The following is a 15960-nucleotide window of genomic DNA, read 5'->3' on the forward strand; positions in this document are numbered from 1 at the left end:
TGTAATACCAAAAGGATCTCAGGTTTTCTTAAATGGAGTTCAAGTCTCTATTAACTCTACTGCTTTTTTTTTTTTATTAAAATAAATACTGATAAAAATCACAAGAACACACACCAGACCAGAAGTAGTCTGGATTGCTGGCTGCCTTCCAACTTCCTCTTTCTTTGCTGTAACCGTCTGTCCTCAAATCCTGTTTTACCTCTTTCCCACCTACCCCAACCCTTCTCTAGCAGATCAAGGTTAATCTGCCTTTATGGCATATGTATGTGTTCCCGCACAACGCAAGCGGGATTGTTCTGCTCTGAACATGTATCCAAGTCTGGAAAGGCCATCTCTAGCATTCAGTGAATTTATTGTGATGATGCACAGTGTGAAGGACTCTCTGTCTGAGCGCTTCCCCCTCTTTTAGCAAGTGGGTGTGCCCACGTTCTTTGCAAAGCAGCTTCCCTGCAGAAGTATTGCTTAGCGGTCAGCCTACTTGGCTTTTCTTAGTGAGTAGCTGTATTTGCATTTGTAAATTAATCCTGCTCAAAAAGAAAAGAAAACGTTAAAAACCTAAATAAGCATATCGCCCCAAACCTCTCAAGCCTTCCTCCGTCCCCATTAATTTTTTCTCTTCCTTCCTTCCTTCCTTCCTTCCTTCCTTCCTTCCTTCTTTCATTCTTTCCTTCCTTCCTTCTTTCCTTCTTTCTTTCTTTCTTTCTTTCTTTCTTTCTTTCTTTCTTCCTTCCTTCCTTTCTTTCTTTCCTTTTTTTAATTTTTTTTTTTTTTTTTAAGAGAAGGAGACACGGGAAGGAGGAAGAGGAGAGCTAAAAAGAGAAAAGTAAAGGGCGGCCCGGGTACTTGGCTGCAGGCAGAGCAGATAGATGCCCACTTGCGCGGCTGCATTCCGAGCTCCTCTCCACCCAGGCTCTGCGGGGCTCGCGCTCGCAGCAGGCGGGTGACCTCGGGGTCAGCGGGGTCCCCTCCCCAGAGCTGCGCCTGGCCTTGCGCCAGTCTCCCAACCCCGCCGCCCGCGCCAGTCCCGCCCCGCGTGGCGACTTCTCCCTTTCCCTCTGCCCTCGGGTGGCCGGCTCTGGGTGGGGCAGCTGCTCCTTCAGGACTGTCCTCTGCCTAGGACCGCCTAGAGCGGGGGCCACCCCGGAGGTTGCGCGGAGCCGCACCTGAGCCCAGGGGGGAAACCGAGGTTGGCCGACGCCACGCCGCAGGCTCTGGACCCTGCGGGTCGAACCGTTCCAACCCCGTAGGCTTGGATCGCCCGCCACCCGGCTCGGCTCCCTTGGCCCCAACTGTTAGGAAAGTTCTGCGCCGGGCGGAACCTGCCGCCGTCAGCCGCGCCCCTGCGCGCGGGACCCGCTCTTGAACTCCGCGGCGCGCGCCCCGGGGTCCACCTTGCGCCGCCCCGCGCGCAGGAGAGGAGCAGCTGCCGGGAAACCCTATGAAGTCTCCAGAAAGGGCGTGACGAAGGGTCCTGCGGGGCGCGGTCCCGGCCGCCCGGGTCCCCCTTGGAGGAGCTCGCCGGCAGCAGAGCAGAGGAGCAGTGGTGGAGGAGGATGAGCGTGCAGCCTCTGGGAACCTCTGCGCGGTAATGCCAGCATGTAAGTCGCCTCCCAGCTCCGAGCCATTCGCACCTCCATCTCTGTCCCCTTCTCAACGCTTAGCTCAGCGCTCCCCTGAAAGGTACCAACTATGGTAACCGAAGCTTCAGCGTGCTCCTCGAGGTACCGGGGGCTGAGTATCAACAAACGGAGCTGGGGCTTGTGTGTGCGCGACTTGCTTTCTCCGTTTCTCGCTAAGGGAGAGAGGTGAACTTCACTCAGAGGCCGTGTAAAGCAGAATAAGAAGGGCAGGGCTTCAAGTATGGGGAGAACCTGGTTTTGATTCAAATTAAACAAGGACTAACCGACGGTGCAGCTGCTTGCAGGGCCCTGGCGCTGCCAAGCCAGCGCTCCCTGGATCAACACCTGGGGCCTGGGAAGGTATTGCTGAGCGGGGGAGATGTTGGCTTTGCTCTGTCACCTTTGACGGTAGAAGTCGTTCTTAGATCTCTAAGATATTTAAATGGCATTTCACCCCATCGTAAACTCCCCAGTCCTGCTCCTTTTTCTTTGAAGAGCTCAGAAAAATGTTCTCGGTGTACTATGTAGATTTAAAAAAGTAATTAAGGAACGTGATAGGGGCTTCCTGTAGAATTACAAGTAGGAGGCTTGGAGGAGAGGGTGAGATGGTCAGAGAAAGATACAAGGATTTGCTTGGATGGAATTGCCATCCACGCTGTGAGGTGTTGCCAGGGACCCCATGAAAGGGTGGCCATGGCCACCGCCTGGCCTCAGACTGGACAAAGGTTCTCACAAGGGCCACACTTATCTTTGAGGCCAACTTAGCGGGTTTTTTTCCCCTCATAGTGTGTAATTTTTCCCTCTGCTGTTTTATTTATTCTTGGGCAGACACCTGACAGACTTTGCACCTAACTTGTTTAGGAATTACAGAAATTGATACTTCCCTCTCTCCACAACTCCATCCTTACTTATTTCCGCTTCTGTTTCCTTTTCCAAGTTAGCACCTAGCTTGGGTCTTTAGCCCCCCTTGGCTGCTCTGTCCCCCTCTGCAACCCCACACACAATCTTTAAGGTGGGCGATGGAACAGCACACCAGCTTCACCCTCCATTCTGACGCTCTGATCTCGACACTGTGCCCTGTAATAAATACTACTTATTTTTATTAAAACTCCTTGTGAAGTAATGCCAACCTGTGAGTTTTAGAGTGCTGCCTATGGCAGTGCAATGGGTGAATGGATCTAACATAAGACTCATTTCCCTATGCAGGTAACAGGTTTGGAACGACTGTTAAGTTTGTTTCCAACTTTAGTTTTCCTGAAAATATTTCCCAGCTCTCCACAGGAGATATTTAGGCAACTTTTCTTCAACCTCCCTGGGTATCTAGAGCTCATAGGATTAAAAGCAACACACACGCACACGCACACGCACACAGACACACAGACACACACACACACACACACACACACACCTGCGCGCATGTGTGCACGTGTTCATGAACACCTTTAAAAGGATGTGAAACTGATCAACAGATAATGCAAACTTTTCTTGATAATGCGATTAAATTATTAATCCATTTGAACTCGGTGTGATTAAATTTATGACTTCTCAGGGAAGAATCATGATAAGCAGCCATCTAAGGCTTTTAACTTGGATTTAAATTTCTTTACCGAATTCTTTTTGGTGGATTTTTTTTCTGTGTCTTTCAATATCATTATGCATATTTTCTGTGCAATGGTTTGAGGTGTTTTGACTCCTTTTGGCTGATGGACAAGTTAGAATACATGGAGATAGTGCCAATCTGCCCAAGGTAAAATATTCCTATTATTTTGTTGGAAATGTTGAGATGGTAAATAGAAACTATATTTTTTCAAAATTTAATTGCAGTAAATAAAAATACACAGTTTATTTAAATGTCTTAGTCGCCTCTTGTAGAGAACAAACTTATATATTGTTTTTCTCAAACTTATATATTGATACACTCACATTTTGAAACTATAGACTTTATAACTATATTTAGGAGTTGCAACAACTGCATGTTTTGCATGCTCCAAGACATCCAGTAGATTTAGCAAGGCTGGCTCTTGTTGGTCTCACAGTGCATGAAGCTACTGTTCCATTTATGGCTTATATAAGTTACATGACATTGTGCCTCTCCAGTGTGAATGGTGAATGAGGCTATTGTCTGTTTGCTTATGGGAAATATTAGAAGTGCATAGTTGTTACTGTCTGACGGAAGTGTCACTCTGATTTCTAGAAATAATGATTTGAGAGACATTCCATTTATATATTAAAAATAAACTGTTGATAATGTCTTCAGATGCAGTAGTCATGTTTCTAACTGTCCACATGTTATATAGAATTCACATTTCTGATGAAAGGAGTAGAAGTTTCTAGAGACTATCTACTACTTAGACTAAATAGAAAGTGTGTGAGTAGTATTATTTGTAACCAGACGCATATTTCCATGTTTATTCCTAGTTGGGTGACATCATTACCTTATCCATCTTAGATGATGTTATGATAATACTACTTGGTGGAAATGATAACGTTTAAAGGATGTACCAAGTCCAACTAGGAATTCTAGTACGATTGTGGCTACCTGGAATTGTCTTGCCTACCTTTTACTCAGAGGGAAATTTTTTGGAATGCCTTTCAAGATTATTTAAAAGACCGCAGATATAATGAAAGCTTACATGTTTATGATAAATTTGGTTAAAAAACACAATCAGAAAGAAAATATTTATACTGCAATAGAAAAGTATGTATATGACTTGGTCCTGCCAATCCAAATAAAGGAAATCCAAGAGAGACACTTCTGTCATCTGACAGAGATCAAAGCAGTGCCACTCACCAGTTTGGGTGACAGCATTGACATGCCCCAGTGGATATTATAAGTGCATTTAAGTTTTTTATTTTTTATAGTTGTGAACCTACAAGAAGTTTCAAAGTATTAAAAAAAAAAAGAAAAAAAGGGGCTGGAGAGATGGCCCAGCACTAAAGAGCTGTACTGCTCTTGAAGAGGTCAGCAGTTCAGTTCCTAGCTCTCAGTTAGATGGGAGGCCCATAATGGCCTACAACTGCAGCTCTAGGGGGTCCAACACCCTCTTCTGGCCTCCAAGAGCACCTACACGCTGGTGCTCATACACACATACACACACACACACACACACACACACACACACACACACACACACACACGCAGATGCATGTGCTTGCATAAAAATGTAAAACAAATCTTAAAAAATACAAAGAACAACCAAGTATCCTTTCTCTAAGAGTCATATATTATAAACAATAGTCTCATTTGTGTGATCATTCCCTGTTCATCCCTCCCCTACAATTTCATCTTTTTCAGAATCTTCTGTAATTTAGTTGCCCACACCATAGCTTAGGGGTTTACTTTTTCATTGAAAAATTTTAAGATAATTGCAGATTCAATTAACAGTTGTAAAAATTATAATATGAAAATATCCCATATATCCTTTGACTAATTTTTCATTAAGAACATTTTACACAGCTGGATGGTGGTGGCACATGCCTTTAATCCCAACACTCAGAAGGCAGAGGCAAGTGGATCTCTGTGAGTTTGACGCCAGCCTGGTGTACAGAGTGAGTTCCAAGACAGGCTCCAAAGCTACACAAAAATCCTGTGTTGAAAAATGCAAAAAAAAGAAAGAAAAAATTTTACACTAAAGAGCAAAATAAAAATAGGATGTTGATAAATTACATCTCTCTCTTCCAGTTAATTCAGTGCCTATTTGTGTATGCGCTCATGTGTTTATGCCTGTATTCTCTCTCTCTCTCTCTCTCTCTCTCTCTCTCTCTCTCTCTCTCTCTCTGTATTTGTATAAATTCTCAAGTTGACTTTATGGTATGAGTCAGTCATGCATATTCTTGTTCAAATAAAGCAGGCTTTGTGAAAGACCTGAACAGTAAGTGAGATTTTTTAGTGGGGGTAAGCCAACCTAATGAAAGGGTCTGAGTTCAGTAATAGGATAGCACACTCTCTCTTTTACACATTGCTTAGTCTCAGGAACATGACCTTTCACTGAAAGAAGAAATGCTGTTATAAACAGGCTGAATACGTTAAATTACTGTTCTCTTTTATCCCGTTAGAATCTCAAGGTACTCTCAGCCACTTCCAAACACTTTTATGAAAAAGATCTGTCATAGAAACAGTGGAAATATGGTTGAGGAAATGAATTCCGACTATTGATATTAGTAGAACTTATATTCTGGCAATTTCTCTGTTAATTTCAATATGTCTTCACTAACTTCACTTTGTCCTCCAAAGCTTTCTGAAATGGGGCTCAAGCATATTGTGTTTTGTAGCCTACTGTTTTAATATAGGGTTGCAGCAGAGGGATTAGAAGCCAGGGCTCACAAGGGTTTGGGTTTTACTATTGATTCTGAAAACTAGGCAAGTAGTTTAATCTCTTATTTTCTCACCTGTGAGGAAATAGTTTATGTGCAGAGTAAAAATGATTCTTTTCAAATTATACAAAGCTATGGCTCTGTATTCCTTTGAAATATGCTTCTTGGAGGCTAGAGAGATGACTCTGTGGTTAGGAGCACTTGCTGTTCTCCCAGAGGACCAGAGTCCAATCCAGTCATCTACACCAGGTGGCTCATAACCACCTGTGACCCTAGTTCCAGAGCATCCAGCACATACCCTTTTCTGACCTCCATGGGAACCCACATGCACCTGGTATAAACACACAGAGACAGAGACACATAAATAAAGAGAAAAGTAGTTCTTGAGAAAAATGTTTCTGTTCTTGGTTGAACTCTGAGGTCACGATCCAGCCTGTACTGAGTTGAAGTCCCTGTTTAGAACCTTAGTAACCCTGCTTGGGATTTTCCATTCTTCTGAGAAACTTGTTTAAATTTCAGGGATGTATCTTTACTAAGTGATCCCCTGAGAAGACCCATAGTGCTTCCCTTCCTCTGTTCTAAATTTATTTGTTTCTGCTCTTCAGTAAACAGTAAAGTAGATGAAAGTTGGCTTGTCGTATGGTTTATGTTACGTTACGAGAGGGCTTACTCTGTTCTGGCTGCTTTTGTGTCTAAAATGATGGAGTCCTGAGTCCTGGGATGTGTCAAGCCCTGGTCTTCATTTACAGCTATTGCTTGATAGGATTGCGGATAGCTTTGGTAAAACAACTCAAGGATGAGTTGTAAAGTCCCTAAATGTGAAAACCTTTTATAGTAAAGGAGAAGTTGCATGGAAAATAAACAGTGTTTGGTATCCAGGCTAAGGAGACACTTCTGTTTGAGAGCATGTATGAATTTAAGAGAGGGGACATTGGTCACATGTTGATGGAGAATTTCCCTATGATGCATAGAGTATGAAGCTGGGAAGGTGACATGTAACTCTTAGAAAGGCTGGCAGACAGCTCTATTTGTTCTTTTTCATTTTGTTGGACCTCAGTTTCTTCTTCTGTGAAAATCATAAGCTAGACATATTCTTTTGGATTTCCAGTTCTCTAAACTTCTTTGAATGTGTAATTATTTTGTTTTAGAAGCACAGCCTATTCATCCCCAGTATGAATGGAGAACACCTCATTCATACATTGTCAATAGGAAACAGGCCCATTCTTCCAAAGAAGTGACCTTTCTCTGTGACAGACTATCTAGCTGCCTCTTGTGTAAGCCCCTGCTGACTGAGCAAGAGGTAGCAGTTCTTTGTGGGTGGTAGTGGCCCATTTACAGAAGAGTGACAATGCTGACAGTTGAAGTGTCCCCTAAAATTCCCATCCCCAAATCACACAGTCAACAGAGAAACAAGCTGTAAGCTCTAACCATCCCAGAGTCAGTACCCATTATTGCTAATGTTATTACTCAAACATGCTCCTCTTAATCGGTAACTGCTTTAACTTCAAATATATTGGATGAAAATATCTGGAAACATGTTTTCCATATAAAAAAATCAAACCAACCAAACAAACAAACAAAAACAAACCCCTTTTCGGGTCTTAATCTTGTCTTAGTTTAGAAATTCCAAATGGACAGCTACCAGTAGCTGGAACTTGTAGAATGTGGACTACAAGACTGTGATGTGAGCTTCAGGCACTACATAAAATGTCTTCATTCACAGCAGGCATCAATAAGTTTAACTTGTTCCCAGGTGATCCCCAAAGTGGCTCCAGCGTCACTCAATGAATGTTGGCATTAAGGAGTAAGCCTATCATCTGTTATAGTTTAAGTGTCTTCCTTTTATTATACAGTGGATAGAACAAACACATTAGCATGCCAGGCCTGACGGTAATTATAACAACAGCTGTTATTTATGGAATGCTTGAGGTACCAGGCACTGACTTTTGAAGACATCATTTTATATCAGAGGTTCTACAGGCTAGGCGCACTGCTGTTCCTTACTTTACAGGTGACACACAAGTACAAGGTCAAGTAGAATTTGGGGATTGCACAGGTCTTAGGTAGCAAACCCAGATCTGTTTTACTATAACCCATGTTTTCTTTGATGCAATACTGCCTCTTACAAAAAATGATTCAAAAATGTATTCTTAATACAAGTACAGGAAGCCTTTCATATATGTTTCCTCATTTGAGTGTTTTCTTGGCTTCCCATTTAGTGTTACACACTTTACCAACATAAGCAGACTTTAGAGTTTAAGGAAGTATCTTGTTGTCCTTCTAGAAATAAAATTACTCTCTGGTAGTAATTGCAACTTTACTGTCTCTTTGGCTATTTTAAGCCCTGGAGGTTTCTTCCCATTGCTTTAGTCCTTGACTGCCTGTCAGTACCAGTCCCTTTATGGCCCCTTTCAACAAATGACTTTTATTCTTATTGCATCCTTCACAGCCTTTCCTCTTTTAATAATGCTGACTCAGTGAAATCCGTTGTGAGCCATGATAACATAGAACCTTTCCTTAGTAAGTACAGGTTTCCATTTAGATATGGCTAAATCAATTAGCAGCATATGATCCATCAAGATGGATTAGCAACCAGATAAAGGAATTTGACACTAAGTCTTATGACCCAAGTATTTGATCCGTGAGACCCACAGGATGGAAGGGAAGAGTAACTCCCAAAAGTTGTCCTCTGACCTCTACTTGCACATGTGTGCAGGCAGACACAAGCACACATTAAATAAGTGTCATTTAAAAGTGGAGACTGATGACACTGATATACACAAAGGTTGAGTGTTTTCACCTGCATCTAACATTACTTAGTAGTTTCTGAACTACTTGGTGATTACTAACCATTTGAAAACACTGATAGATATTGTTGCATATAATGGGTTTGTTTGTTGAATGTTAATGCTTCAGTGATTCATTTTAGGGAAAGAATAGAAATTTAATTTTATTTTAAATAAAATTTGACAAGAGGTATTATAACATGAAAACTTTTTCTTAAGATTTAAAATGATAACCCCCCTAAAGACCTAAAACAATACAGAGGAGAATAATATAGTTATCTGTTATATGTACATACATGTCTGCTTGTGCTGCAGAGAGAAAAGTTGAAATAATTTTATTTCTTAAGGAATTGCACTTTATTCTACATTATTTGAATATTAACCCATCTTCTTTAAGAATAATCACCTACCTATATGTTCTTGTAAGGAAGGTACAAACAAGTGAGTGGTGATGCTATATTCTGAAAGTATCTCTTACATCCTAAGATACTGGAGCTTCTCCTGGACCACATAGCCAGAGTTAGTAATACACCCCAGGTCATGTAAGACTGATATCCTACAGTTTACCCAGCCTGTTTGTTTAACCTGCCTTTAAGAGAACAGTGTAAACCCAACCTTACTTGTCTTGGATCTCCCTTGTAATTAGCTCTCACCACCTAAGCTAAGGCATAGCTGAAATCTTAAATTATGTGTTCCTCTGTGCCCAGGCCCAGAACAATGCATATGTATCATTTGCTGAAAGCAGCAAATACCAGAAGTTGAAAGCAGTTTCCTAAAATCTACCACAAAAGTTGAAAGCCACCATATATGGATATTGGTTGATAAAGTTTTTTGTTGTCTGGGTCAGTGGGGGTCAGTTGGAGCCTATGACTTAATTAAAACTCTGTTAAAGATTTCTTCCCCTTGTGATGCTTCCTGTGCTGTCCAATGGGGGCAGACAAGGTTCATACTCAGAAGCATCAGACACACACACACACACACACACACACACACAGACACACGGGGACAGAAACAGACACCGGAACAAGCACATTCACAGACAGCCTTCAGGCAGGCACAGATTCTGACTCATGCAAGAGATGAGATAGACAGGAGACGGAAGACACAGAGGTCATTAAATAGAGAATTCAAAGGACCTGTACAAGTGTCTAGGTAACAAACAAAATGGATGAATTTATGTATGTGTGTGTGTGTGTGTAGGGTGTGTGTGTGTGTACATGCTTGTACATGTGCGTGCACATGCCCCTGGAAGCCAGAGGTAAGCATCCGCTGTCTTCTGTCATCACTATCCACCTCATTTTTTGAATCTGTCACTGACCTTGAGCTTCCTCACTGGGCCAGTCTTGCAGGTCAAGGTTCTCCTGTCTCAATTTCCTCAGCATTGGGATTCCAGCCCCTGCCTGTTTTTTTTTTACATGGGTGCAGGAAACCTGAACTCAGCACTCTAGGCTTGCCCAGCAAGCACTTTACTAACTTCCCAGCACCTGGATTTCTTTCTCTTTTGCTTGAAGGGGATTATTTGGTTGGTCCTCATTATCCTTTAAGTCTCTTTGGAGGACATGGCCAAGAACATTTGCTTCATGCTCCCGAGGCCCTGGGTTTTATCCCTTTTACATGAAGCTCGTTATTTGAAAACAAGACTAACATTTTATTCTATAGTCACTCCCTGCTGGGAACCACACTTGGCATTATTTATCCTAATGTCATACTGAAGGGTCCCTGTCCTGACTGTGACTTTCTGTCATTAATTGCAGGATGGGTGAGGCACCAGGGATGAGGTGCAACCATCGGAGATGGAAGCTGAGCGCCCTTCTGCTCCTGTTTGCTTTATGGATTATGTGTGCTCCTCACTCAGGTAGGACTCTCTTCAAGGCTGGACTAGTAGTGATTTCACTCTAATCTTTTGAAATGTGCATGTTATTGAAACACTGACTTTTGCCAGTTACATTTCCCTCTTCCTCATTTCCATCCTTCTAGGTTTTTCTTTGGTCTCTGGGCTCCGTCTTCTCCCTGTTCTGTACGAGTTCTATCACCGCCATCATTGTTTTGTTTCCTAATGAGTTTATTATTTTTTTTAATCTCTGCTGTCTTCCCTCTCATTTTATTTGTTTATTTAGCCCATAGTGAATGATGAGATAACCACATAATGGACAGGGAAAAAAAAACACTGGCTGTTTCTACTGTTGAATAAATATACTTTCCCTTTCAAGTTTTCATATCAACGTTTATAGAAAATGCAAAATTTGCCATTTTCATAAATCCTGATTTGATTAACTTTTTGCAATATGGATTTTGTAATTTTCAGTGAGGGAATTTGAAATGATGCCTTTGGCTCACAGTTCCTTTAGATTATTTGGTATGAAAAAGTTCATGTTATTTAAAGATTTTTTAAATAATTAAAACATGTATTTTCTTGTAATTGAAGTTTTCCTTAACCTTTGAAATAAGATTCATTGGATGTTAAAACTTAGATTTTCTTTAAACAGTTACATAAGTAAACCAACTAGACTGTGCCAGGTAAACAATGTTTTAAAGGAAATTGTTACCTTGTTTGATTTTCTATTAAATTCACTGTGTTTAACACTGCGTTTATTTTCTCTTGTTGTATTCACTTTATTACATTTCCCATTAGAATGGAGCCAAACTGTCAATTAAGAAAGTAACTATTTAATTCTGATGTGATTAAGACTTCAGATTTAGTCAGGAGTTATCAGCTCCATATTATTGTGTATGTGTATGTGTATGTGTATGTGTATGTGTATATATTGTGTATAAATGATACATTTAAGGGTTCTTTGAAGTAGATTATTCACCAAAATTGCTTACTCATGAATCAAGACACTCAATTTGTTCTCAGTATATAAAGGCTGTTTTTCAAGTCACCAAGTGTTTTAAGCCTTTTCAGCTACTTGCTTGGAAAATCCCTGGCATTTTTCCTTTTGAAGTTTTCGAAACAGAACTGATTTCTGAGTGCATTCTTGTGTGTGTTCGCTAGAATATCTGTGTAAAGTCATCTTTCTGTTCCTTAGTCATTGCCAGAAGAAAGCGCATTAAGGGGATCTGAAAGTCAGAGGGAGATGGAATTTCTATGATGTATAGTGCTGAACTATTTCTTAACCTTCAAAGTGGTTTTTCAAGAACCAGTTGGATGATGTAAGATAAATTATGAGGTGAAAATTAGTTGAGGTCTGTTTACTTTCGTTTCTGTGAGGTCATGCGTTTGTAAACTTTCAACATTTCTGCAAACCAGTGTACCTCAAATTGGGCCTTTGTATTTTACATGTCATCATTTTAATTGACATATGCACATTCCTGAATTGTTGTCTCTTGAAGAAGTGAAATGAAACATATACTTTGAAGAAAATTAAAATAAGTCAGCCAGGCTGCACTGGGCTGGGGTTAGAGAAGCCTAGAGGGTGTAGACTGTTAGAAGGCACCCACCTCTGAGATAAGGCGATCCGAAGTTTATTCTAAGTTACTCTCCGACCCGAAGTGTCCATCCTTTTAACAAACGTCTGTATTGACTTGCCCCCATTGAATGCAGTTTCTTTCCTCAGAGGGGTTTGTATTTGCTTTTCTCTACCCTTCTCTCACTTAATGTGCCACAACTTCACACACAAATGCCTCAACTCCCCGCATACTTTACAGGGTATTATTAGGGACATTTGGATATGAAATTCCTGCCTTTTGTACTGTCTTCAGCAGTTCCTTACAAGGAACTCACAGACATTTAAAATGATTCAGACTTTAGAGAGACTTAACTTTTATTTTAGTCTTGCCATTTGCAGAAGTCAACTGACCACTGGATTTGAAGAGGACATTTTGTGCTTAACTCTTAATGTTCCTTTGGTGCACATTCCAACCTTTTCTGCCTTTGGATATGACTAAACCATCTCAGGCTTGGGGGGCTTTTAATGGCACTTTCATGCTAATGTCTCCTCATCTTCAGTCTTGGGTCCTAGAGTCACTCGTCTGGTTGTTGATGGCTTGTCCTTAGATTTCAAATAATTCACAGATTTTAAGTGTATAAATAGTACTCTCCATTCTCCCCCAAAGTTCTTCCTTGTCAGCCTCTACAATCCACCATACTACCCTAGCTTCTCCTTGTTTCTTAGACATACACCTATTCTTGGTTTTTTTCTAGTGAATCTTTTTTCACATGCCAATCCCTTCTCCCTCTCCCTCCCCTCACCCTACCCTTCCCTCCTTGCCCCCAACTACCCCTCACCCCATCCACCCTCCACTCCCCAGGCAGGGTAGGGTCCTCGATAGGGGCTCCCCAAAGTCCACCACATCATCCTGGGCCAGGCCTAGGCCCTCCCCCATGTGTCCAGGCTGAGAGTTCATTGCTTCGTGTGGGATGGGCTCTCAAAGTCCCTTCTTATGCTAGGGAAAAATACTAATCCACTACCAGGGGCCCCCTAGAGTGCGGAGGCCGCCTCATTGACATCCATGTTCAGGGGTCTGGATCAGTCCTGTGCTGGCCTCCCAGACAGTAGTCTGGGTCCATGTGCTCCTCCTTGTACAGGCCTGCTGTTTTTGTGGCTTTTACCAGGCTGGTACCGTCCCCTTTGATCTTCATTCTTCCCTCTCTGCAACTAAGTTCCAGAGTTCAGCTCAGTGTATATCTGTGGGAGTCTGTCTCTGCTTCCATCAGCCACTGGTTCTATGATGGCATAAAAAGTAGTCATCAGTCTCATTATAGGGGAAGGGCACTTAGGTTATCCTCTCCACCATTGCCTAGATTGTCAGTTTGTGTCATCCTTGTAGGTCTCTGGAAATCTCCCTGGTGTCAGATCTCTCCTCGGACCTATAATGGCTCCCTCTAATATGGTGTCTCTCATCCTGCTCTCCTCTATTCTTCCCCCAACTCAATATTTCTGCTTCTCCATTTCCTCCTCTCCTCTTTTCCTCCTCTCATTCTGACCACTCCCTCTCCCCTACCCTCATGCTCCCAATTAGCTCAGGAGTTCCTGCCCCTTCCCATTCCTGGGGTCCATGCATTTTTCCCTTAGAGTCCTTCTTATTTCCTAGTTTCTTTGAACACCCCTATTCTTTGACTTTACCTTCTTATCAAACTCTTTCCTAGATCCCCATGTTCTCTCTAATAATAGACCTACTTCTTTTTGTGCTCTTGTCTGTGTAATTGCTCCTTTATCACAGTGGTTTTCAACCTTCCCAATGCTGCTGCTTTTAAAGTACTTCCTTAGGTTGCGGTGACCCCAACCATAAAATTACTTTTGTTGCTACTTTATAACTGTAGTTTTGCTACTGTTATGAATTGTAATGCAAATATCATTGATCCCTGTGAAAGGGTCATTGGGCCCACCAAAGAGGTTGTTATTTACATGGTGAGAGTGGATTCTATAAGATTATCTCTTCCCAACTCAAAATCCAGAGGATCCCCACTCTCATTCTTTTCTATTACCCTTAATGATAATTTGTAAGTATTGGAATCTTTTAATTGCAAATGGTTTGCTTGTTTGATTGTAATAGCTAGGGTAGATGATTGACAGATCTCTTTAGATTGTTAAAAGTGACAGTTCAGATGCTTAAAGTTACACTCTTTCAGTTTATTTCTAATAATATCCACACTTTATATAACAGAAAGGCAATGTCAAGAGTCCTAGTAGGAAGGTTAGCAATGTGTTTTCATGGAAAAATCAATTATCAAAAGTAATGTATAAAAAGCAACTCATTGTCTCTTGATTAGTAATGAATGTAACTTTAGTAGGACCCATGATATAATTGGTCCCACATAAATAAAAATTCAAACAACAAACGATTTTTTTACACACTAGCTTACCAACTTTTAAAGTATTTGATAACATCCAGCAAAATTAAAGGTATTGGGAAAACAACATTATTAGTTCACTTTCATCAAAGTGATTGGAAGTATGTTATAAAACTCAAGAAGGTGTATGGTGTCTTTAGATACCACTTCTACATGTAGGTTGTCTGTCATATAAAAACTTTTAAAATGATTGTGTGGATATATGTGTTAGTGTGTTAATGTAAAAACATGCAATTGGAAAATGCTAATTGTTCATCATCAAGGAAATGGTTATATGAATTATTTTATATTCATACTATGAAATACTGCACAACTCTTTAAAACAATGAGGTAAAACCATGCATATTGGTTTACTGTAATGGCTTGTCTGAGATAATAATGTATAATTAGAAATACGATTATAGAGGAATATGAAATTATCCCACATTCTAATGGATCCTATTATAGAATCAGGGCATTTTATAGTTGTGTGTTTGTATGATCTTATAAATATAATTAAACATGAAGCAAGCTACACCAAGCTTTCAAAATGAGGACTCTCTAGGGGAAGGGGCAAGGCAGTGATGGTTTATATACTTGTGGATTATTGAAAAAATTAAACTTTTTTTTTTTGTATGTGGTAGGAGAAAGACAGTGGTGATCAAAGGCTACCTTGTGAGAACCTGCCTTTCCCTTCCACTCTGTGGATTTTGGTGTAGAATTCATGATACTAGGCTTGACCAACTGCCTTTACTCCCTGAGATATCTCACTGCCTCAGATGCTTTGTCTTTACCAGGAGCATGTATTAATTCATCAATTTGAAGAAAACTTAATGAATTTTATTGTTTTAATTTTTAAGAGCCATACAAAAACTGAACAGAATGGCTTTTAAGCACATGACTAATTTTCTGAGTCACTTAACTGTTACTCTTTCTTTACTGAAGATTCTTAGAAATTTTTCAGATAATAGCTTCTTTTTATGTATGACACTGTATGACTCTGAAGATAAATAATGATCTAAAAGCAGGCAGAAATTATGGCTTCTAGTAGAGTACGGAACAAACAGCCATAAGCCAACGAATTCCTAAGCAACCAAAAGCCAGTTTCCACACAGATAGACTTAGTCATGAGCACTGAGGAAGGCGCCTCCCTTTGCCCCTGAAAATCAGTGGCATCAGCAGGTTGCTGTTCTGACATCCATGAGACCTCAACTACAGAAAGCAGAAGTAATTATGAAGGTAAATTTGTTCCCAAATGCTGGGTACTTTCTGCCCCAGTACACAACATACTTCTAGGAGGCAGGTGATTGGACAAATGACAACATGTATGCTTTCTATTGTTGCTTGAGTGTTAATGTTTTCATGATCACAGAATGAACAACTGCCATCTAATATCTATTGTACCAAAATCTGCATTTAAAGTAAACTGATATGTACATATTTTAAGATTTGATCCAAAATGTCCAGA

The 15960-nt window shown here is 40.8% G+C and overlaps 1 protein-coding gene across 3 annotated transcripts in view; it reads left to right on the forward strand.

Moving 5' to 3' along the window:
* The first annotated feature begins 855 nt into the window (after positions 1-855).
* Positions 856-15960, forward strand: part of Adgrg6 (adhesion G protein-coupled receptor G6) — a 129573-nt gene continuing 114468 nt past the window's right edge. The window contains exons 1-2 of one of the 3 annotated variants that reach the window (XM_027401972.2): positions 856-1598; positions 10474-10574. In XM_027401972.2, coding sequence (XP_027257773.1) covers positions 1597-1598; positions 10474-10574 — 103 coding nt within the window. In that variant the 5' untranslated portion in view covers positions 856-1596. The remainder of the gene's footprint in view (positions 1599-10473; positions 10575-15960) is intronic. The other 2 variants (XM_027401971.2, XM_027401970.2) reach the window with 2 other exon arrangements.

This window comes from Cricetulus griseus, chromosome 2, assembly GCF_003668045.3.
Source record: "Cricetulus griseus strain 17A/GY chromosome 2, alternate assembly CriGri-PICRH-1.0, whole genome shotgun sequence".
In the NCBI taxonomy this organism is placed as follows: domain Eukaryota; kingdom Metazoa; phylum Chordata; class Mammalia; order Rodentia; family Cricetidae; genus Cricetulus; species Cricetulus griseus.